At 46.3% G+C, this 25,212-nt stretch overlaps 1 protein-coding gene across 7 annotated transcripts in view; it reads left to right on the forward strand.

Moving 5' to 3' along the window:
- The window catches only part of CIT (citron rho-interacting serine/threonine kinase), a 224,681-nt gene that overhangs the window by 197,328 nt on the left and 2,141 nt on the right, over positions 1 to 25,212 (forward strand). For all 7 annotated transcript variants that reach the window (XM_040350498.1, XM_040350533.1, XM_040350515.1 and 4 more), the window contains 6 exons: positions 1,028 to 1,136; positions 11,175 to 11,303; positions 11,408 to 11,488; positions 14,613 to 14,691; positions 14,767 to 14,946; positions 24,767 to 25,061. In XM_040350498.1, the coding sequence (XP_040206432.1) occupies positions 1,028 to 1,136; positions 11,175 to 11,303; positions 11,408 to 11,488; positions 14,613 to 14,691; positions 14,767 to 14,946; positions 24,767 to 25,061 (873 nt within the window). The remainder of the gene's footprint in view (positions 1 to 1,027; positions 1,137 to 11,174; positions 11,304 to 11,407; positions 11,489 to 14,612; positions 14,692 to 14,766; positions 14,947 to 24,766; positions 25,062 to 25,212) is intronic.

Raw genomic sequence — 25,212 nt, forward strand, 5'->3', positions numbered from 1 at the left:
GTCTTCTGTTCTAAATTTGAGTAGAATTGCTTTTTGTTTCCTAATGTGTGCATGTATTAAAATAAGGAATATTGCTAAACTTCTATAGCCTTTATCTAAATAATCGCAATATAAGCTTACTTTTTAAGAGCATAACTCATGATAAATTCTGAGACACGTACCACACATAATCTGGTTAAAAGAAAATATCACTGTTTATAGGCCTGCACACTGAGCGTTAAAAATGCTGCTTTTAGAGCCCTTTCACACTGGAGCGTTTTGCAGGTGCTATAGCATTAAAAATAGCGCTTGCAAAACACCCTTAAACAGCTGCACCATTCATTCCAGTGGAGCGTTCCGCTAGCAGGATGGTAAAAAAAGTCCTGCTATCCGCATCTTTGGAGTGGTGAAGGAGCGGTGTGTTTACCGCTCCTGCCCATTGAAATCAATGGGACAGCGCGGCTATACCGCTGGAAATGCGCTGCTGCAGCAGCGCATTGCGGGCGGTTTTAACCCTTTCTTGGCCGCTAGTGGGGGGCCGGCGGTATGAGCGGCTCAGTGTGAAAGAGGTCTAGGGCATCTTGCGTTTTTTTTTGTCTCTAAACACCCCTCAATGTTGGCCTGTGTCCATGCACACATAGGCGTTGGAAGCAGAAAAAAATAAACCACTGCCAGCGTGTCCAGGAGCAGCAGCGTTTTGGCAGAAAAGATGCTTGATGTGTCTAAACACGTTAACATTAGGCACATCAAGCGCTTTAGCGTGAATTAATTTCATTGGCCAGTATAATATATTATTCTGGCCAGTGAAATGAATGAACGTCTAATCGCTTGACTGGTCTAGATGCGTTTACATTTGTCAAGCATTTTTTATGCCAAAACTGTGCTGCAAGGAAGAAAGGAGAGCTGTGCGCATGGGGCCATATACTTTGACACTGGGAACCAAAATACAACCCTTTAAAGATTGTGATTTTTACATTTTGTATTAGATTTCCATATACTTTCTGCCGAAACCTTTAGTAAATCTCTGATGTGGATTCATGTTTTATAGGAAATTGAGACTTCCGAGCCATGCAGCTGTATTTATTTTACTGGCTACAGCATCATCATTGGAACCAATAAATTCTATGAGATTGAGATGAAGCAATACACTCTTGAAGGTGAGATACTAGATGTGGATGTTTGCATTGAGGTAACCTAAAGACAGGTGGTCTTCTAGTTACCTTTACTGTGCAACTAAACTAAGGATATCTGTTGGATGGATGGTCAATGAGGATGTTAGACCCAGAGCTGTGGCCTCTGGCTTTTCTGTTACATTGAAAGGCAGTAAATGTAATATTTACATTAAACTAACGCTGGTCTGACAGTTTTAAGACATTTTTGATAAGATAAGTATGTAGGTTGTAGGTATGTAGGTTAGTGGAGGGAAGGTCCCACTGGCCACTATTGAGGCTTGAGAGGCAGAAAACATGGTGAATATTTGCATACCAGGATTAACGTTTCTTAATGATACCCTTTGCGGAAAGAACTAACAGTAGGGATGTGCTCCGGTGTGTTCGCACAGTCCACATGCAGAGCCCACCATGAAGTCTGCACGGCGCTGCGCTAACCACAGGCAGGGAGACATTTTCCGATCTCTGCAGCCGAGCATCGGGAATAAGTCTCTCTGCCTGTGATTAGTGCAGCGCCGTGCAGGCTTCCTGGCGGGCTCTGCACGTGGACTGTGCGCACATGCCGTGGGCTCATCCCTAACAGTGTGCACAGGAGCCTGCTGCTAGCTGTGAGATTGTGCTGTGCCCAACAACTCTAATCGCTATTAAAGTGATTGTTAAGCCACCAACTGATCATTATAGCATCCCCCCTGTTACATAAAAACCTGTATCCTTGTGCTTTATTTAAAAAAAAGCAGATTTCTCTCTGTTTAACAGTGTCTTCCAACGATCACATGACTCCAGGCTCTCGGCTCTCCCCCTCTGATATCTCCAGCGGGCAGGGCCAAGATTCCCCTGCTGATGTCAGCCAGGGAGGAGAGGAGCAGAGAACCTGGAGTCATGTGATCGCTGGAAGACCCTGTTAGAAATCTTTTTTTTTATTTTTTTTATATAAAGTACATGCATTAGGATACAGGTTTATGTGACCGAGGGCATGATATAATGATTATTTAGTTTTGAAGCAGTGGGGGGAGGAGAAGAGCGCCGCTAGTGAGAGCTGACGGGCAGGGAGGGAAGGGGGAGGGAGACAGGAGAGCTGCAGATAGCAGTGTATGACAGAGGCATGTACACTGACCACGGTGTCAGGGCTCAGCAGCCCTGATATACCATGGTCGGCGTACAGAGGGGTGGGAAGGCACTGGCCAGATCAGCCAGGTATTTCAGGTGATACAGGGGGCCAAAATACACAGCACAAGCACTGTGCTGTTATTCGTGCTTTAACCACTTCCCGACCTCCTCATGTACATATACGTCAGCAGAATGGCACGGACAGGCACATGTACGTACCTGTACGTCCTCTGCTAGACGTGGGTGGGGGGTCCGATCGGGACCCCCCCCGGTACATGCGGAGGTCGGGTCCGCTCGGGGAGCGATCCGGGACGACGGCGCGGCTATTTGTTTTTAGCCGCTCCGTCGCGATCGCTCCCCGGAGCTGAAGAACGGGGAGAGCCGTGTGTAAACACGGCTTCCCCGTGCTTCACTGTGGCGGCGCATCGATCGGGTGATTCCCTTTATAGGGAAGACCCGATCGATGATGTCATTCCTACAGCCACACCCCCCTACACTAGTAAACACACACAAAGTGAACACTAAATGTTACAGCGCCTCCTGTGTTTAACTCCCAAACTGCAACTGTCATTTCTTTATCGTACATCACGGGACACAGAGCGGCATATTCATTACTATGTGGGTTATATGGAGTACCTTCAGGTGATGGACACTGGCAATCTCAAACAGGAAATGCCCCTCCCTATATAACCCCCTCCCATAGGAGGAGTACCTCAGTTTTTACGCCAGTGTCTTAGGTGTTGGTCATGGTTTAGCTTGCCTCCACATCCTTGGGATTAGGTGAGCTAACCGGTTCTGTCCAAAGGCCTCAGCGCTAAAGTGGTCAGTAACCGGACCCCAAACCAATGGGGTATAGCCCATAATGCTTTCTTTTTAGAGAGCTGGACCCTGGGCCCAGAACTTAGAAACCTTTGGGGGCCTAATGTTTCTGTTGCCAGAGTGCTATATGGGCCCAGGACAGTGGATCCTTCATAGGAACCCAGGGCCTGAAGGTCAATGCCCCACGGAGATGGGGGAAGATTGGGCCTCTTGCTGTGCAAAGTCCTGCGGCATGGAGCAGGTAAGTGAGGGGAAACTTGCGGAACTTGGTTCTTAGCAGGTTTTTCTGGGGGGTTCACAGGGGACATGCCTAAAGTTATGCGCTGCATCTGGCAAATTAAGTCACATGTCTTAAAGATAGGATGGCTTTATGTGTATTCCCCATAAAAGGTGACCTCCCTGGTAGTATTGTAAACATTGAGAAAGAGGCCTGTGTGTGTGTGTAAAGAGAGCTGTGCTTACCTGCTAAGCCTCCAGGCGATTGCTGCCACGGTTTTTCCTCCTAGCCTGGAGACAGGACAAACTGCCTCCTCGTGTGGTCTCCTTCCCCCCCCCCCCCCGCCGGCGGGCGGGCGCGCGCGCGTCCCCGTGATATGGGCGCAATTTCGCGCCGTTAGCTGAGGGGGGAAGGGCGGGCCAGCATGTTAAAGGAAGGGGCGGCCCTTCCATTTGTTCCCAGCTCAGTGTATGCTGGAACTGAGAGAGGAAGAGACCAGAGCGGCAGCACGGGGCGCCGAGGACACACAGTGGCCAAAACAGATATTACAGTCTTCAATAAGACTGTCCTGGAGCCTAGAGTTAGGCTGTTCTTTTCTATCTCAGCAGTTTTTTGGCAATACTACTAAGGGGGACAGAATGTTTTTTCTTTCCTGGGTTTGAAAAAAAAAAGAAAAAAAAAACATTAAAGGGAAAGAAGGCATTTTTTATCCCCCAAACGGGTTTTTGGGCAATAACTATTTATAGTTCCAAACACCGATAAGTTAGCAGGCGTACCTCGGTATTGTACCATGGCATCTGGGTCAGAGGGTACAAGAGGTGGGGATTCCCCCAGAGAGTCTGAGGTCTCGGACAAAGTTATGCCGCTGCTTTCCCGAGAGGGAGCCTTGGTGGGACCATCTGGATCTGGGACTGGAGCTGGCACGGGTCAGTCCAACCCTAGGGTGGTCACGGATGAGGTATTGTCCACCTCTTTAAAAGAGATGGAAAAAAGAATGGAAAAGATGATAGCCAAGGCTATGCGGGGCAGAAAACGGAATAGATCTCCGTCGCCCGAGCGTGGACCCTCAGAGGAGAGGAGGTCCTTTCCGCAGGGGAATTGGACGACCTCTTGGACAAGGACCAAGCAGGTTCGGGGATCGAGGATCCGGATACAGGGGAGTCTGGGGCAGCCTCCCAAGGGGAGAGCTGGTGGGTTCAAGCCTTAACGGACTTGGTCCATAGTGCATTCAACTTGCCAGTACCAGATCTCCAAGTATCGACTGTTTCAGCTTTGGGCTCACTAAAGGCGCCTCAAAACAACGCAGTTTTTCCGATCCATCCTCTGCTAGAGGAAGTTATGTTCCAAGATTGGACCAAGCCAGATAGAATCTTTTTACCACCTAAAAGATTCTCTGCCTTATATCCTATGGAAGATAAATTTTCCAAGAGATGGGCAACCCCGGCGGTGGACGCAGCCATCTCATGTGTTAACAAATCTTTAACATGCCCTGTAGAAAACATACAGGTGTTCAAGGATCCGGTTGATAAACGCTTGGAAGCACTACTTAAAAGCTCCTTCACTACTGCAGGGGCAGTAGTGCAGCCAGCTGTGGCTGAGATTGGGGTTGCACAAGCATTATCGGATCAAACTAAGCAGATGCTTAAACTTATTCCTGCCCAGCAGGCAGAAGAATTTTCTGATGTCCCTAGGGCCATACGCTTTACGGTAGATGCGATTAAGGATTCTATCCAGCAAGCGTCACGTTTATCGTTATCCCTTATCCATATGAGAAGACTCTTATGGTTAAAGAGCTGGGAGGCCGAGCCCCCATGCAAGAAGCTCCTGGTAGGGTTCCCCTTCCATGGAGGACGACTCTTCGGAGAAGACCTGGATAAATACATTCAGACCATTTCAAGCGGCAAAAGTACTCTTTTGCCAACCAAGAAAAAGTTTCAGGGGCCTGCGTTTAAACGACAGCACTCCCCTGGGCAGGGGCCCTCTAATGCCAAACAGTATCGACGGCCTCCTGCAAGATCAAACTTTAACTTCAACAGCAAATCGCAGGGACAGGCCGCTAGAGGCAAGAAGCAGTGGTTTCGCAAACCAGCAAAACCAGCCCCCAAGCCGACCTTATGAAGGGGCGCCCCCACCCACGAGGGTGGGGGGAAGGCTGCGTCTCTTTTCAGAGGTTTGGGAAGCCAGCATTCCCGACAAATGGGTACGGTCTTCCGTGGCTACGGGCTACAAATTAGACTTCCTAAAGTTTCCTCCTCCTCATTTCCAGGAGTCAAGGGTTCCAAACGATCCGGAGAAGGGAGCCGCATTAATGACGGCATTGAATCATCTACTCTCCCAGGAAGTAATAGTAGAGGTACCAGTCCTAGAACAAGGGCTGGGTTTCTACTCCAACCTATTCATCATCCCAAAGTCCAACGGAGATGTCAGGCCAATTTTGGACCTAAAGATGGTAAATGCATACCTAAAGGTCCGCTCATTTCGGATGGAATCCGTGCGGTCAGCAGCTGCCACACTCCAAAAGGACGACTTCATGGCATCCATAGACATAAAGGATGCCTACCTTCATGTTCCAATTTATGAGCCACATCAAAGATATCTACGCTTTATGGTGGCTTCGCGTCATTTCCAATTCGTGGCGCTTCCCTTTGGGTTGGCTACGGCCCCCCGGGTGTTCACGAAGGTCCTAGCTCCAATCCTAGCCAAGCTAAGGATCCAAGGGGTCACGATCCTAGCGTACCTGGACGACCTCCTAGTCATAGATCACTCGTCTCCTGGCTTGGAACGAGCAGTGGCCCTCACGGTCCAGTACCTCGAGAGGTTCGGCTGGGTCCTAAATCGAGAAAAGTCAGCATTCCAGCCCACAAGGCAGTTGGAATATCTCGGCATGAGGTTAGACACAGAACAACAAAGGGTGTTTCTACCTCTGATAAAGGTCAAAGCCATCAAGGAATTAATCCTACTGGTTCTAAGCAAGAAAGAACCGACTATTCGCCTATGTATGCGGTTACTAGGCAAGATGGTGGCCACATTCGAGGCGGTACCGTACGCCCAGAGCCACACTCGCATCCTGCAGGCAGCCATCCTGTCAGCATAGAGCAGGAGGCCACAGGCCTTGGATATCCCTTTGCCGCTCTCATCAAGAGTCCGACAAAGTCTGTGTTGGTGGTTAGACCCTCAGAATCTAGTGAAGGGGAAGTCTTTCAGCCCAGTGGCTTGGAAGATAGTAACCACAGACGCCAGCCTGACGGGCTGGGGAGCAATTTTGGATGGTTGCACTCGCCAGGGTACTTGGGCAAAGCCAGAGAGGCAGTTGCCCATGAACATCTTGGAGCTCAGAGCTGCTCGACTAGCCCTCAGGGCTTGGACGTCCAGATTGCAGGGGTTCCCGGTGAGAATTCAATCAGACAATGCCACGGCCGTGGCATACATAAATCACCAAGGGGGAACCAAGAGTCAAGCCACTCAGAGAGAGGTGAGCTTGATTCTCCTGTGGGCAGAGGCTCATGTGCCCTGCATATCGGCAATATTTATTCCAGGAGTGGACAACCTTCAGGCGGACTTCTTAAGTCGCCAGACTCTGTTGCCGGGGGAATGGTCTCTACATCCACAAATCTTTCAAACACTCTGCCAAAGATGGGGAGTGCCGGACGTGGATGTCATGGCATCGAGACTCAACAAGAAGCTAGACAGGTTCATATCCCGCTCAAGGGATCCGATGGCCTGCGGAACCGATGCGCTGGTTTGCCCTTGGCATCAGTTCAAACTTCTTTATGTATTTCCCCCGCTCCAGTTACTACCCCGCCTGCTGCGCAGGATCAGGGTGGAGCACATACCAGTCATCCTGGTAGCTCCAGCATGGCCCAGAAGGGCATGGTATTCACTAATCCTGAAGATGGTAGTGGGAGACCCTTGGACTCTTCCTCTACGGCCAGACCTGCTATCGCAAGGTCCGATCCTCCACCCTGCCTTACGGCATCTAAATTTGACGGCCTGGAAGCTGAATCCCTGATTCTCAGGGGTAGAGGTCTGTCTCAGAAAGTAATCTCTACCCTAATCAGAGCCAGGAAACCGGTCTCTAGGGTGATTTATTACAGGGTCTGGAAGGCCTATGTAGGCTGGTGTGAGTCCAAGCGATGGCTTTCTCGCAAGTTTACCATCGAATAGAGTATTACATTTTCTCCAGCTAGGAGTGGCTAAAGGACTGGCATTAAGCACAATCAAGGGACAGATTTCAGCTTTGTCAGTGTGGTTTCAGTGGCCGCTGGCCACCCACTCGCTAGTTAAGACCTTCCTTCAAGGGGTCTTACGTATTAATCCTCCAGTTAAATCCCCGCTTTGTCCGTGGGATTTAAATCTTGTTCTGTCAAGTTTACAGAAACAACCTTTTGAGCCGTTGGCTGAAATTCCTTTGGTTTTACTGACAAGGAAGTTAGTATTTTTGGTCGCCATAGTTTCCGCCAGAAGAGTATCGGAACTGGCAGCCTTATCCTGTAAGGAACCATATCTTATTTTACATAAGGACAAGGTCGTTCTCCGCCCTCATCCTTCCTTCCTACCAAAGGTTATATCCAGTTTTCATCTAAACCAGGATTTGGTATTACCATCCTTCTTTCCTAAACCTACTTCCAGAAAGGAAGGGTTGCTGCATACCTTGGATATTGTCAGGGCCATGAAGGCCTATCTTAAAGCTACAGAGAAGATCCGGAAAACAGATGTGTTGTTCATTTTACCGGATGGGCCCAAGAAGGGGCAGGCAGCTGCAAAATCCACCATCTCAAGGTGGATTATACAGTTAATCACTCAGGCCTACGGCTTGAAGGGGTTGCCTCCTCCGTTATCATTAAAGGCTCATTCTACTAGGGCCATGGGCGCCTCCTGGGCAGCACACCACCAGATCTCTATGGCTCAAGTTTGCAAGGCGGCAACCTGGTCTTCTGTCCACACGTTTACAAAATTCTACCAGTTGGACGTAAGAAGGAATACTGATACAGCCTTTGGGCAGGCAGTGCTGCAGGCTGCAGTTTGAGACCCTCGGATTCCGGGGGCTCCCTTTTGAGTTAAATTTAAAATTTAAAATTATTTTTTCTCAACTAAGTTGGATTTATTATGATTTGAGTATATCTCTAAATTAAATCCTTTTGTCTTTGGAAGATGTTCTCCCTCCCCTCATTGTAAGCATTGCTTTGGGACATCCCACATAGTAATGAATATGCCGCTCTGTGTCCCGTGATGTACGATAAAGAAACAGAGATTTTTAATACAGCTTACCTGTAAAATCTTTTTCTTGGAGTACATCACGGGACACAGAGCTCCCACCCCTCTTATGGGGACCATTTTGGGAGGCATACTGCTTGCTACAAAACTGAGGTACTCCTCCTATGGGAGGGGGTTATATAGGGAGGGGCATTTCCTGTTTGAGATTGCCAGTGTCCATCACCTGAGGGTACTCCATATAACCCACATAGTAATGAATATGCCGCTCTGTGTCCCGTGATGTACTCCAAGAAAAAGATTTTACAGGTAAGCTGCATTAAAAATCTCTTTTTTCACAATAAAGAATGCAATTTAAATGCATTTTTTGCTGTGAAAATGACAATGATCCCAAAAATGTGTCAAAATTGTCCGAAGTGTCCGCCATAATGTCGCAGTCACGAAAAAAATCGCTGATCGCCGCCATTAGTAGTAAAAAAAAATTTAAAAAATAAAAATGCAAAAAAACTATCCCCTATTTTGTAAACGCTATAAATTTTGCGCAAACCAACCGATAAACGATTATTGCAATTTTTTTTACCAAAAATAGGTAGAAGAATACGTATCGGCCTAAACTGAGGAAAAAAAAAATTATATATATTTTTGGGGGATATTTATTATAGCAAAAAGTAAAAAATATTGCATTTTTTTCAAAATTGTCGCTCTATTTTTGTTTATAGCGCAAAAAATAAAAACCGCAGAGGTGATCAAATACCACCAAAAGAAAGCTCTATTTGTGGGGAAAAAAGGACGCCAATTTTGTTTGGGAGCCACGTCGCACAACCGCGCAATTGTCTGTTAAAGCGACGCAGTCCCGAACTGTAAAAATCCCTTGGGTCTTTAGGCAGCAATATGGTCCGGGGCTTAAGTGGTTAAGGGAACAGGATCCATTTTTGGAGGGGGCTTTAACAAACGCTTTATTGATATGGAGCCAATCAGCATTCATAACATAGTCATTTTATATACAAGGTGACAGGTTTGTTTACAAACAGGCTAAAAAAAACACTCATTCTGTTATAGTTTAAAGGGGTTGTAAAGGTTCTTTTTTATTTTCTAAATAGGTTCCTTTAAGCTAGTGCATTGTTGGTTCACTTACCTTTTCCTTCGATTTCCCTTCTAAATGTTTTTTTTTTCTTTGTCTGAATTTCTCACTTCCTGTTTCTCCTCAGTAAGCTGTTCTAGCTGACTAACCCCCAGCCAGAATGGCTCGGATGATGGGGGCAAGCTAAGGCCCCTTTCACACTGGGGCGGTGGCGGTATATCGGCGCTATACCTCCGGATTTTCCGCGAGATTCGGCCGCTATGCAGTGCGGTATTAACCCCCACTAGCGGCCGATAAAGGGTTAATACCACCCGCAAGGCGCCTCTGCGGAGGTGCATTGCGGGCGGTATTGCCGCGGTTTCCCATTGTTTTAAATGAGAAGGAGCGGTATTCATTCTGCTCCTCTCAGCGCTCCAAAGATGCTGCTGACAGGAGATTTTTTTTCTCTCCTGCCAGCGCATCGCCTCAGTGTGAAAGCCCTCTGGCTTTCACATTGAGGTTGCTAGGCAGGAGTTTTTCAGGCGGTATAGCAGCGCTTTTTTTAGCGCTGTACCGCCTGAAAAACTCCTTAGTGTGAAAGGGGTCTTACTGAGGAGAGACAGGAAGTGAGAGATTCAGACAAAGAAAAAAAACATTTAGAAGGGAAATCGAAGGAAAAGGTAAGTGAACCAACAATGCACTAGCTTAAAGGAATCTATTTAGAAAATAAAAAACAAACCTTTACAACCCATTTAAGGCAGGGTGTGAGGTATCTGATGTCAAACACTGCACAGCAGGGAGCTAAGTGTAATCTGGGACCTGAGTGGGATGGAAATGACACACCTCCTCTACACAATCTCATAGGAAAATATGCACAGCTGAGGCTGTCAATCACATGCTGTGTGCTGCAGGATGGGCAGGCCCTCTTCCAGGATTGCTTGGTGTGGAGTTTAACTGTCAGAAGTGACTTCTGCAGAGAAAGGAGAGAGCAGACCAGATTTACACCAGGTGCTTTGGATTGAGGCAAGGAGACACTTTAAAAGGACGTGGTTTGTTCCTTTTTAAGGAACAATTTTATGTATTTTTTTGTGTTCCTATATTATTTTTGTCAAATGACAGAAGTATTTAGCAATCTTGGAACCTACAAATCGAAAAAATATATTTGTGAAACAATTTTCCATCATCAGAGATGATCTTTTACAACCTGATGAAGCAAGCTTCACAAAAGCAATCAAGAAGTTTTACAGTAAGTTACGTTTTTGAACTGTTCGTTTCTGGATTGGTGTTTGAAGAGCAGGATCCAAAATATTTTGTGCACAGATTACTTGAAGAGAATCTTTAATGGTAAGCAAAATGCCTTTCTCAGAAGCCTCTGAGAGAAGCTGCCATTCTGACTCACAAGCTGCATAATAGTTCCAGTTCCTACATGGGTGTAGCTATTACATTGTGCTGATCTAACATCAAACCTAAACTTTTACTGGTCTATGGCCAGCCTGTTACAATGGAATGATGGTCATGGAAATCGAATAAACTTTGTTTGAACACAACTATGTTTATAGAAAGTTTTGATTGCTCTATATATATATATTAACCCCATCACTTTTTTCTCTAGAATTCCTCGATAAAAATGACCACTCTTTGGCCTCAGCGGTATTTGCTTCTTCATCGAATAGTTTTCCCATTGCTATAATGCAGGTGAACAGCACAGGTCAGAGGGAAGAATACCTCCTCTGTTTCCATGGTAACAATATTTGTTTATTTTAAGTAATATTTGCTTTTATATATATACATTTTTTTTTTTTACTAGTATTTTTGTGATGATTCTCTCCATTTTTTTCTCTGCAGAGTTTGGTGTTTTTGTTGATTCTTATGGAAGGCGAAGCCGAACAGATGATCTGAAATGGAGTCGGCTGCCTCTTGCATTCGGTAAGTGTGTACGTTTTTTTTTTTTAAATATGTATGATTAATGTATAACTAATGTAACTTACATAAAGCTGACCTGTGATTTGCCTTAAAGTGATTGTAAAGGTTCGAACATTTAAAAATAAATTAACAAATATATCATATTTATGTCCGCTGTGCAGCTCGTTTTGCACAGAGAGGCCCGAACCTCGTCTTCTGGGGTCCCTCGGCGGCTGTCTTGGCTCCTCCCCGCATCCCTTTGGGAAGCGCTTTCCCAAGGGGGGTTACCTTGAAGGCCCGCTCTCGAGTCCAGCATTTGCATCCATAGACACAAATGCTGGACTTGGCCCCGCCCCCCGGTGCCCGTGTCACTGGATTTGGTTGACGGCAGCGAGAGCCATTGGCTGCGCTGCTATCAATCTATCCAGTGACGAGCCAAGAAGCCAGCGCGTTCTCAACGTGGGACTTTTTCGAGGGCTCAGGTAAGTAAACCGGGGGGTCGGGGGGGGCAGTAATTATCAGGTGTTTTTTCACCTTAAATGCATAGGATGCATTAAAGTGAAAAAACAGGAAGGTTTACAGCTCCTCTACAGTAGCATGTACTTCCCTTTTGCTTTGCTTATCCACCACTCCCTTCAGCTGCCAAGGCTGAAAAGGTATTTATTGCTTCCAGCCCAGGTATAAAGGGATTGTGACTCAATCCATGGGAAATATATGGTGCAAGGCTTTTCCCCATGCACTGTCACATGGGTGTGGGAGAATTTTTTTTTATTTTTTCATTTTGGGCCACTGAGCAGTGCAAGAGGGCAGTAAAGAAAAGGTAAATATATGTTGCTTGTTAAGCAATATAAAAGTGAACCTGTTGCTTTTTCCCTTCTTAACCACTTCCCACCCACCATATAGCAAAATGACGGCCGCAAAGTGGTTATATTCTAACTAGGCGTCCTATAATATCCAGCAGAATAGGCCTCTAGTGCGTGCTCACAAGGGCGCCCAGCATGGGGATCATGGTGTGGTGTGTCAGTTTGACAGACTGCATCTCAAATCCTGGTAAAGAGCCTATGATGTAGATTGCTGACCAAAACGATGTTTCATTCATTCATTCGGCCGAATGAAAAAAACAGCCGATGGTCTACCCTGGGTGCTGCCCATTGCGGGAGTGTCACCCTGGAGCGTCCAGTCCTCCACTCCCTCCTCCGCCCCTCCCTCCTCCTCCTCTCCCTCCACCTCCTCCTCTCCTCGCCATAATCTCTGTTTTTTACTGCGCTGAATTGCCCAGCCACAGTAACAGTGTCCTGCCTCCTGTGATAGACGGCACACTGATCCAATGCTGGGACATTGAATCAGCGTGACGTGATTACAGGAGGCGGGACATTGTTACTGCGGCTCGGGCAATTCAAATCCCACTCCGTGACTCACAGAGATCACCGCTAATGCGAGCACAGGCAGGCTGCATATGATAGGCACTGGCAAGCTGCGTATGATGTTCACTTGTGGGGCTGCTGGGCACTGTCAAGCTGCAAATGATGGGCACTGGTGGGGCTGCTGGGCACTGTCAAGCTGCAAATGATGGGCACTGGCAGGCTGCATATGAGAGGGCGTTGCTTACATAATTCCTCCTGTAAGTCTACCTGAGATCTCAGCCTGGTTCTTTTGGTTCTTAAAAAATAAATAAAAAACACACACACTTTTGAACCCACCAGAGAGATTCTTCTGTCTGCTCCCACATACTAGGGTGGTGGTGCTATTGGGACAAGGTTGTCTTGAGGTCTAAGACCTCCTTTCTTCCCAAGGTGCTTTATTCCTTTTACCATAACCAGCACATTATACTTACCTTCTTGCATCTGTACATCTCAAGGAGCTATCTCTTTACTGTTTGAATGTGGTACAAGCTGTTCAAGTTTATCTCTCAGCTATGGATTCCATCCGAGAGATTTACACCTATTTATCATTCCCAGGAAACCTGTCCCATCCTTCTTTATGATTCACTCTTACTATTGCTTTTTCCACAAAACTGGAGCCTTATGGGAGTGGGAAGGGGTTATATCTGGCTGACTTTGTGGCTACTGTGCAAACACATGCAGCATAACACTCTTGTATCAGAATTAACTATGTTCCCTAAAGCAATGGTTCTCAACCCTGTCCTCGAGTACCCCCAACAAGCCGTGTTTTGGAATTTTCTCTTATGCCGCGTACACACGATCATTTTTCGTGTTGTAAAAAACAAAGTTTTTCAAGTTTTTTTCTACTTGACCATTAAAACGGCCTTGCCTCCTCACGATCGTGAAAAAAAAAATGCTCTAGCAAAGCGTGGTGACGTACAACACGTACGACGGCACTATAAAGGGGAAGTTCCATTCAGATGGCGCCACCCTTTGGGCTGCTTTAGCTGATTTTGTGTTAGTAAAAGACGATTCGCGCTTTTCTGTCTGTTACAGCGTGATGAATGTGCTTACTCCATTACGAACGGTAGTTTTACCAGAATTAGCGCTCTCGTCTCAAACTTGCTTCTGAGCATGCGCGGATTTTTCACGCCGTTAAAGCCCACACACGACCATTTTTTTACAACCTAAAAAACAACAATGTTTAAAACGTTGTGAAAAAACAGAGCATGTTCGAAAAAAAATGTCCCCTTTTATCAGAGCCGAAAAATGCTCTGAAGCCCACAAACTATCGTTTTTAATGACATTAAAAAAAAAACGTTGTTTTTTACAACCCGAAAAATGATCGTGTGTACGCAGCATAAGATAAAATAGCTGTCCAAAATACCAAGCCATTGACTCCGTGCAAGGAAAACATGACCTGTTGAGTGTACTTGAGAAACAGGGTTGAGAACCATTGCCCTAAAGAACTCCAAACAAAGGATTGTATGCCAAATACAAAAATCCTGTTTTCTTTAACATTTGTCAGCAACATTTCTGGATGAATTAAAACCGTTTAGATCGAGGTATGTTCTGCCATGCTTGGCTTTAGCTATTGTAAACTAAAAAGGTTGGCAGAAAACAGTGCAGTGGGCATCAAACCAGCAGCTGGATATAGCATACCCCTATGAAATATTGTTTTCTTAGAGATTTATTACAATTAAACTGTAGGAACCTGCCTCTTCTCTATGTTAATGGCTAAGCCTTTCTTTTTCTTTGTTGTTTAGCGTACAGAGAACCATACTTATTTGTTACACACTTTAACTCCTTGGAAGTAATTGAGATTCAGGGGCGTGCTGCTCTAGGGTAAGTCGTCTTGTTAAAACAAATAAATTAATCTCAATAAACAAAGTGGAAAATTAAAACAGTTTATTATTGCAGTGCTCCGGCCAGAGCCCATTTGGATATTCCAAATCCACGATATCTGGGACCAGCAATCTCCTCTAGTGCCATTTACTTGGCATCTGTTTACCAGGATAAACTGAGAGTGATCTGCTGCAAGGGCAATCTGGTAAAAGACAATGCAAATGATCTTCATCGTGCACCATCAACAACAAGAAGGTATGTGTATATACATTTTTATTTTTCCAGAGGATATTACAATAGTAATTTTGCTGACCATTACACACCCTTAAAGCGGTGGTTCACCCTAAAAAACAAGTTTCTATCATGAAATCCAGCATACTAGCGTGAGCTACAGTATGCCTTTTATTTTTATTTTTTGCGCCGTACTCAGTTTAATCCCGTAGTTAAGTTTCAGACTCCCCGCGGGGAGTAGGCGTTCCTATGCAGAGGGGAACATGATTGACGGCCGGCTATGGCGCGTCACTTTTCCCGAAAATAGCCGGAGTAGGACTCGGCTCTTCACGGCGCCTGCGCACAGACTAGGAGCTGACTGCGCAGGCGCCGTGAAGAGCCAAGTCCTATTTCGGCTATTTTCGGGAAGCGTGACGCGCCATAGCCGGCCGTCAATCATGTTTGCTTCTGCATAGGAACGCCTACTCCTCGCGGGGAGTCTGAAACTTAACTACGGGATTAAACTGTGAGTACGGCGCAAAAAAATAAAATCAAGGCATACTGTAGCTTGCGCTAGTATGCTGGATGGCATGGTAGAATTTTTTTTTTTTTTTTTTTTAGGGTGAACCCCCGCTTTACCATTTCTAAGTTTACTACCCGTTAAAATGAACATGTTTGGGCATCATAACCACTTGATTACCAGCCTGCCTTAACTCCCTTCATTAGTAGGCCATTTTTCAGTTTCCAGTGCTGTGATATTTTGACTGACAATTACTCAGACATGCAACAATGTTAATTTTTCTATTATTTTTCTGTGACTGATGGAGCTTTCTTCTGGTGGTATTTTATAACTACTGCAATTTTTTTTCATATTTGGGAATAAAAAACAAATGAAAACAAAATGGTCCCTTTCAACTTTGTTAAAATGCCATGAACAACCCCTAAATGACGTATTTTTTTGAATTGTAGACTCCTCAATGTAATCTCGTTTTTGCCACATTTTTTGGAAATGAAAAAACATGCAGGTATTCAGGGATTAAAACCTGGAACTTGAATATGGTGCACTAGTTCCTGTACAGCGCATATGGGTTGTAGATATATTAAAACTGGTGCATTCAGAATCTGATGCAGCTGTGCATGGTAGCCAATTGGCTTCTAAACTCAGCTTGTTCAGTTAAAGGGGTTGTAAAGGTTCGTTTTTTTATTTTCTAAATAGGTTCCTTTAACCACTTAAGGACCGCCTCCTGCACATATACGTCGGCAGAATGGCACGGCTGGGCACAAGCACGTACTGGTACGTCCTCTTTAAGTGCCCAGCCTTGGGTCGCGCGCCCGCAGCTCCGTGACCGCGGGACTCGTGGACCCGATCGCCGATGGAGTCCCGCGATCGGTCCCCGGAGCTGAAGAACGGGGAGAGCTGTGTGTAAACACAGCTTCCCCGTTCTTCACTGTGGCGCCGTCATCGATCGTGTGTTCCCTAATATAGGGACACACAATCAATGACGTCACACCTACAGCCACACCCCCTACAGTTAGAAACACAGATGAGGTCATACATAACCCCGTCGGCGCCCCTTTGTGGTTAACTCCCAAACTGTAATTGTCATTTTCACAGTAAACAATGCATTTTAAATGCATTATTTGCTGTGAAAATGACAATGGTCCGAAAAATGTGTCAAAATTGTCCGAAGTGTCTGCCATAATGTCGCAGTCACGAAAAAAAAAAATTATTTGTTTTCTTTGTTTGGATTTCTCACTTCTTGTTCCTCCTCAGTAATGTGTTCAGTAAGCTGTTCTAAATGACTTTCCACCGCTCGGATGATGGTGGAAAGCTTACTGAGGAGAAACAGGAAGTGAGAAATTCAAACAAAGAAAAAAAACATTTAGAAGGGAAATCGAAGGAAAAGGTAAGCGAACCAACAATGCACTAGCTTAAAGGAACCTATTTAGAAAATAAAAGACAAACCTTTACAACCCCTTTAAGCTTTGGCAAAAAAACTGGTAGCCGATTGGTTTCTGTGTGAAGTGAGCCTGATTTCTCTTCCGTTCATGGACGGACACAGCAGCATATTGACCTTAGGGTATTATCCTCCTTTCTAGGAGATTGACTAGGCAGAAAAACAGCTTGTTAAGTGTTAAACACTCCAGATAGTATAGTACCTTCCAAGGGGCGGTTCCCCCGGGTACATCCCCCACTCTGCTCTGCAGGCCCAGTTTTTTTCTGCCTAGCAGGGAGAATGACATGGCTCCTCTAGGCCCATGTGCTCTGGGGATTTTTTTTGCAATTTTCTTGCTTTTCTTTTTTGTTTTCCTGCATTTTTGGATCCTAAGATCTACAATCAACTGCCAACTTGGTGACAGGCTAGATCCTCGATCCTTGTAGTCCCCCCCCAAGTTCGGGCATCGAGCGTGTGCCAGCCTTTAGCTACGCGCTGGGCTGTCCACGACATGCTCCATTGCTTCAGGGGTGGCTGGTGAGCTATACGCTCCAGGGCACACATTTGACCGAGCTCTATGTCCGTGTCACAGTGTGCCGGACCGGCAGCCATGCCGTAACTGCGCAGACGTTGGTTCTGTCCGGGATGCCTCCAGCTGGTGGTCGCAGGATGGGTAAGTAGCAGTCCCCTTGCTTTGGCATGGTGGTGCGGCTGGTGCAATCCTGGGGAGGTCGATTGGGGGTCTGCCCTGCTTTCCTCTCTCCCTTCCTCTCCCTCCTTTCCCCACGTTCTGGGTGGCGGGGTCGGCCGTGAGGTGGGGTGTCCACCTGGGGGGCTCCATCCAGTGGTTGGGGGCTGTTTCTGCTTAGCGGGTGCTGTTTTGCTGCCGTGTGTGCGGGGGGGGCCTGCACGGGGGTTGGGTGTTTTCACTGTATGTGTGTTTTTTTACTGAGATCTGCGGCCATTTTCTTGTAGCCCACATGCCCTTTTTGCATGTCGGCGACCATTTTGGAATGGGTTTTTGCCTCTAGTGGCTAAAAAATCGGTAAAAAAACGTCTCCAGCACACTTCCTGAGGGACGGCACAGCACAGAGCAGCGCTCTGGGGCAGACAGCAGCAGTACAGGACTGGTCGGGTGGTAAGTCCTCTGGGGGGTCCCCTTCTCTGCTGCTGCTGGGAGGGTGGCCTGTGATCGTGCCGGTTCCTTTACTAGAGCGGTTTCAGGGGTTTTACTTCAATCTGTTTGTAGTCCCCAAGAAGGAAGGGGTCCGTCCAATCCTGGATCTCAAGGCCCTCAACTGTTTTGTCAGAGTGCAAAAGTTCAGGATGGAGTTGGTTCGCTCTGTAGTAGCGGCACTCCATCAAGGGGACTTCTGGATATCAAGAACACGTACTTGCATATCCCCATATGCGCAAAGCACCAGAGATTTCTGCACTTTGCGGTCAGGGAGGACCACTTTCAATTTGTGGCCCTCCCTTTCGGCCTGGCTTCCGCGCCAAGGGTTTTCGCCAAGGTGCTCACCCCGATTCTGGCCCTGCTGAGGCAGCGCGGATCGCTATTGTAGGATACCTGGACGATCTTCTTCTGCAAGCTTCTTCAAGCTCAGAGTAATGCCGCGTACACACCATCACTTTATGTGATGAAAAAAAATGACGTTTTTAAAAACGTCACTTTAATTGACTGTGTGTGTGTGTGGGAAAACGTCGTTTTATGTCTTGTAAAAAACGACCAAAAAAAATTGAAGCATGCTTCAATTTTATGTGTCGTTTTTCAAAAGTGCACTTTTTACTTCACAGAAATTGACCGTGTGTAGCAAAAAACGTCGTTTTCTAAGACGTTTTTTCATCCACGCATGCCCAGAAGCAAGCTTCAATGGTAAAACGTGGTGGAACGTAACCTCACTTTGCAAGATCATTGTGAGAAAACGATGGTGTGTAGGCAACTTCGTCTTTGAAAATTGAAGTTTCAAAAACGTCGTTTTTTACTTCACAGAAAGTGTCGTTTTTTTTCATCACATAAAGTGATGGTGTGTACGCGGCATTAGAGGTGGATGAGTCTATCACCTGCCAGACCCTCCGGGAATTCGGTTGGCTGCTAAATGTTCAGAAGTCGGTGTTGGTACCGTCTCAGCGCCTGGAATACCTGGGGTTGGTCCTGGATTCCTCGGAGGCGAGAGTTTTTCTTCCCACGGAGAAACTACAGACACTGCGAGCTGCAGTGCAGCGGTTGGCGACCCAAAAGTGGTCGTCGCTTCGCTTTTGCATGCAAGTTCTGGGTCTGATGGTGGCCTCCTTCGAGGCGGTTTCCGTGTGCTCAATTTCACACTTGTGTGTTACAGAGAGAAATTCTGTTGCGTTGGGACAAGCTCCCTTTGTCTCTGGATTACCAAGTCCGGGTGAGTCGCCTGGTCAGGTCCTCCCTAGTGTGGTGGCTGACATCTCCGGTGCTTCGGGCCGGGAAATCGTTCCTGCCGCGCCATTGGACGGTGGTCACGACAGATGCCAGTCTCTCCGGCTGGGGGGGGGGGGGGAGTCTGGGGTGTTCAGTCAGCCTAGGGGCGCTGGACTCGGGAAGAGTCCTGCCTGCCAATCAATGTCCTGGAACTCCGGGCGATCAGGCTGTGCCTCTCCAAGTGGTCTCTGAGATTGCAGGGGCGCCCGGTCAGGATTCAGTCGGACAACGCTACGGCTGTGGCGTATGTCAATCATCAAGGGGGCACTCGGAGCTCGGCTACAGCGGTGGAAGTCGCTCACATCCTCCAGTGGGCCGAAAAGAACGTTCCGGCTCTTTCGGCCGTTTACATTACGGGCGTAAAGAACTGGCAGGCGGACTACCTAAGTCGCCAAACGCTAGACCAAGGAGAATGGTCGCTACACCTGGATGTGTTTCAGAATCTGTGTCTGAAATGGGGCACTCCAGACGTGGATCTTTTGGCGTCCCGACTCAATCAGAAGGTGTCACGGTTCGTGGCCAGGTCAAGAGACTCGTGCCACCAACGCATTTGCCCACGAAGAGACTCATGGGCGGACGCGTTGGTGGCACATTTTGGGTCACTATCGCCTAATCTACGCCTTTCCTCCTCTGAAGCTTCTTCCTCGTCTGTTACACAGAGTGGAAGCCGAGGGGATACCAACAATCCTAATTGCTCCGGATTGGCCTCACCGTCCCTGGTACGCAGATCTGGTGCATCTGGTGGCAGATGTTCCGTGGCGCTTGCCACTGCGAGAGGATCTTCTGTCGCAGGGTCCTATCTTTCATCCTGCTTTACAGTCATTAGTTTTAACGGCGTGGCTGTTGAGAGCCAGGTGCTGAGGGACCGGGGTCTGTTGGATTCGGTAATCTCTACCATGCTGCGGGCGCGGAAGTCTTCATCCCGGAAGATTTACCATCGTACGTGGAAGGCTTACATCTCTGTGTGAGGAGATGAATTGGAACCCCCGTGCATACGTGATGTCCCGGATTCTGCTGTTCTTACAGTGTGGAGTTGATCAGGCTCTCGCCTTAAGTACGATTAAGGGGCAGATTTCGGCCTTGGCTGTTTTCAACCACCAAGCAGACGTCACTACTGCCTTATCCAGGGACTTCTCCTCCGGCAACCATAGGCGTTTACACAGGGTGTGCTGGGTGTGCCTGGGCCCACCCTAATCACCCTGTGCTGTCTCCAGAGATCTCCCCAGAAATGCTGCATCCATGAGTGTGTGGCCCCCGCTGCCTGTGAAACAGTTTCACAGGCAGCAGATCATGAGAATTGCCAGAGCTGTTCAGTGTATGAAGCTGTCAGATAATGACACTACATGCAGGGAGAGACACCAGCTGTCAAAAGTCAGTGGTGATTTCGGGGGTTGGTGGGACTGAACGGCCATCAAACACCAACCGATGGGTCTGGGCGGGCCGCTACATTTATGTGGCTCTGCTCCGCTCTATGAAGCAGCTCAATCATTGGCTGGTGTTTATGGCGCTTGGTCCCCCCCACCCTCGACATCGCAGCTGAGTTGTAAGTCATCACAACTCAGCCGCGATGACGGGTAGGCTGGACCAAGCGCCATCAACACCAGCCAATGATTCGCTGCTTTAGAGAGAAGGGCGGAGCCAGAGAAATGTAGTGGCCCTCCCCGACCCATCCTATTGGCAGGTGTTTAATAACTGTTCAGTCCCGCCCACCCTCTACATCACCGCTGAGTTTTTACAGCTGGTGTCCGTGTCTCTCCCTGCATGTAGTGTCATTATCTGACCGTTTCATACACTGAACAGCTCTGGCAATTCTCATGATCTCCTGAATGTGAAACTCCCCCTCTTCCCTATCTGTGTCAACCAATGCTGCCAATCGTGCCAACCAGTGATAACCAATGCTGCCAATCAGTGCACTGCCAACCAATGATGCCTTTCCGTGCCAATCAATGCTGCCTATCAGTGCCAACCAGTGCTGCTTTTCAGTGCCAACCAATGCTGCCTATCACTGCCAGTGCTGCTTATCAGTGCCAACCAATCCTGCCTATCCGTGCCAACCAGTGCCAGTCAGTGCTGCCTATCAGTGCCAACCAATGCTGTCAGTGCCTATCAGTGCTCATAAGTGCTGCCCATCAGTGCTGCCTATGAGTGCCCATCAGTGCTGCCAATTAGTGCTGCAAATCAGAGCCTATCAGTGCCACCAATCAGAGCCCATCAGTGCCGCCTATCAGTGCACATCAGTGCTACCAATTAGTGTCCATCAACACTGCCAATCAGTGCAGCCTATCAGTGCCCACCAGTGCTGCCTTAGCAGGGATGGTGGAACCCCCTCTACAGATAATTGCAATACAAATTACCTTCAAGTGCAACAACTTTTTAGTTGGGAGGTTCACACCATTATAGCACTTTGGAATTTAAATTGTTTAGATTGTTACACGTAATTGTATATGTTTTAGTCACGGTTATAATGTGAATTATTGCACTTGAAGTTAATTTTCCACCACCTCTGCTAAGTCCATGTCTTTATGGACCTTGCTTTGTGCACTGGTGTGCAGTCATGTTGGAACAGGAAGGGCCATGCCCAAACTGTTTCCATAAAGTTGGAAGCATGAAATTGTCCAAAATGCCTTGGTATGCTGACACCTTAAGAGTTCCCTTCACTGGAACTAAGGGGCCAAGCTCAACCCCTGGAAAACAACCCCACCCCATATTATTTGGACCAGTGCACAAAGCAAGGTCCATAAAGACATGGATGAGCGAGTTTGGGGTGGAGAAACCTGACTGGCCTGCACAGAGTTCTGACCTCAACCTGATAGAACACCTTTGGGATGAATTCGAGTGGAGATTGCAAGCCAGGCCTTCTTGTCCAACATCAGTGCCTGACCTCACAAATGCGCTTCTGGAAGAATGGTCAAACATTCCCATAGACACTCCTAAACCTTATGGACAGCCTTCCCAAAAGAGTTGAAGCTCTTTATTGCTGCAAAGGGTGGGCCAACTCAATATTGAACCCTACGGACTAAGACTGGGATACCATTAAAGGTCATGTGTGTGTAATCGCAGGCGTACTAATACTTATGACTGTATATGTATGTATGTGTGTGTATGTGTGTGTATATATATATATATATATATATACACACACACACACACACACACACACACACACACACACACACACACAGCCGAAATTGTTGACACCCCAGAAATTTTTCTAGAAAATCAAGTATTTCTCATAGAAAAGAAATGCAGTAATAATGTTTTGCTATACACATTTATTCCCTTTGTGTGTATTGGAACAAAACAAAAGAAGGGAGGAAAACAAGCAAATTGGACATAATGTCACACAAAACTCCAAAAATGGGCTGGTCAAAATTCTTGGCACCCTTAACTTAATATTTGGTTGCACACCCTTTGGAAAAAATAACTGTAATCAGTCGCTTCCTATAACCATCAATAAACTTCTTACACCTCTCACCCGGAATTTTGGACCACTCTTCCTTTGCAAACTGCTCCAGGTCTCTCTTATTGAAAGGGCGCCTTTTCCCAACAGCAATTTTAAGATCTCTCCACAGGTGTTCAATGGGATTTAGATCTGGACTCATTGCTGGCCACTTTAGAACTCTCCAGCGCTTTGTTGCCATCCATTTCTGCTTTTTGACATATGTTTGGGGTCATTCTCCTGCTGGAAGACCCAAGATCTCGAACGCAAACCCAGCTTTCTGACACTGGGCTCTACAGTGCGACCCAAAATCCTTTGGTAATTAATCCTCAGATTTCATGATGCCTTGCACACGTTCAAGGCACCCAGTGTGAGAGGCAGCAAATCAACCCCAAAACATCATTGAACCTCCACCATATTTCACTGTAGGTAATGTGTTCTTTTCTTTGTAGGCCTCATTCCTTTTCCGGTAAACAGTAGAATGATGTGCTTTACCAAAAAGCTCTATCTTGGTCTCATCTATCCACAAGATGTTTTCCCAGAAGGATTTTGGCTTACTCAAGTACATTTTGGCAAACTGTAGTCTTGCTTTTTTATGTCTCTGTGCCAGCAGTGGGGTCATCCTGGGTCTCCTGCCATAGCGTTTCATTTCATTTAAATGTCGACAGATAGTTTGCGCTGACACTGATGCTCCCTGAGCCTGCAGGACAGCTTGAATTTCTTTGCAACTTGTTTGGGGCTGCTTATCCACTATCCTGCGTTGCAACCTTTCATCAATTTTTCTCTTCCGTCCACGCCCAGAGAGATTAGCTACAGTGCCATGGGTTGCAAACTTCTTGATAATGTTGCGCACTGTGGACAAAAGCAAATCTAGATCTCTGGAGATGGATTTGTAACCTTGAGATTGTTGATATTTTTCCACAATTTTGGTTCTCAAGTCCTCAGACAGTTCTCTTCTCCTCTTTTCTGTTGTCCATGCTCAGTGTGGCACACAGACACCCAATGCAAAGACTAAGTGAACTTCTCTCCTTTTTGTCTGCTTTCAGGTGTGATTTTTATATTGCCCACACCTGTTACTTGCCCCAGGTGAGTTTTAAAGGAGCACCACGTGCTTGCAACAATCTTATTTCTCCACAATTTTGAAAGTTTGCCAACAATTTTGACCAGCCCATTTTTGGAGTTTTGTGTGACATTATGTCCAATTAGCTTTTTTTCCTCCCTTTTTTTGTTTTGTTCCAATATACACAAAGGGAATAAACGTGTGTATAGCAAAACATGTGTTACTGCAATACTTTTCTGTGAGAAATACTTGATTTTCTGGGGGGGAAATCGGGGGTGCCAACAATTTTGGCCATGACTGTGTGTGTGTATGTATATGTGTGTGTATATATATATATATATAATCTCGTATGTGTGCTTGAGCTTTTGGGTGCACACCCTAATGCAATAGGCTGCGCACGCTATGTCTGCAGCTGTGATTTAAAAGTAGTATTTCATTGGTTAATTTATAATGCTAGGTCCAGTACACTGAAAAGCTAAGAATACAATAAGCAAAATAGAAAATTTCTGATCTGTGGGTATCTTATTGGAAAATCCTCCCTTTCATATTTTAATGACAGTTAATATATTTTGCCCATTTGATCTCAGAACATTAGCTATGCACATACACAAATAGTGAGGTGAAAATACACAGATACACTGGAAATATTAATTGTATTTGCATTGTATCAATTTCAATAGTTTTCAGTACCTTTTGAGGCATCAGATTAAGAAAAAAAAATAATAAAATGTGTTTGTTGCAACCAGTAAGATTACAGCTATATTTTTCCAATGTAGGTTACATAATTAAACTTTTCTTTAGCAACCACTGGCACTTCCCTCCTGCTTTTTATGAATCACTTTCCAGAATGAATGTTCATTTGTACCTTCAAATTTCACATCTATTGAAATAGGGAATATGACTGAAAAGATACAAGTAATAGAATGCATGCTCAGCTGCATACCCAAAAAAAAGACTTTACATTTTCTGTATTGCAGTCCAAACAAGAGAGGTCCACCTTCGTATAATGACCACATAACAAAAAGAATAGCATCTAGCCCTGTGCCAGGTGAAGGGCTAGTACGGGAGCCTAGTACACCACATCGGTATCGAGAAGGAAGGACTGAAATGCGCAGGGACAAGTCTCCTGGGAGGCCTTTGGAAAGGGAGAAGTCTCCTGGCAGACTTCTGAGCACTAGAAGGGAAAGGTCACCTGGACGATTGTTTGATGACGGTGGTAGAGGCCGGGTACCTACAGGGGGAGCGAGGACTCCACTCTCACAAGTTAATAAGGTAGGATAAATCTCCATAATTTTTGGTTATACACAAACCTACAGTATAAGAATAAAGAATGTGAGGGCGATGAGGATATTGTTGCATACATTTAGTAGGTTTCTTCACCCAAAACTGATACTGTTGGTTTTGTTAGTTGCTAATGTAAATC

Source organism: Rana temporaria, chromosome 1 (genome assembly GCF_905171775.1).
Source record: "Rana temporaria chromosome 1, aRanTem1.1, whole genome shotgun sequence".
Classification (NCBI taxonomy): domain Eukaryota; kingdom Metazoa; phylum Chordata; class Amphibia; order Anura; family Ranidae; genus Rana; species Rana temporaria.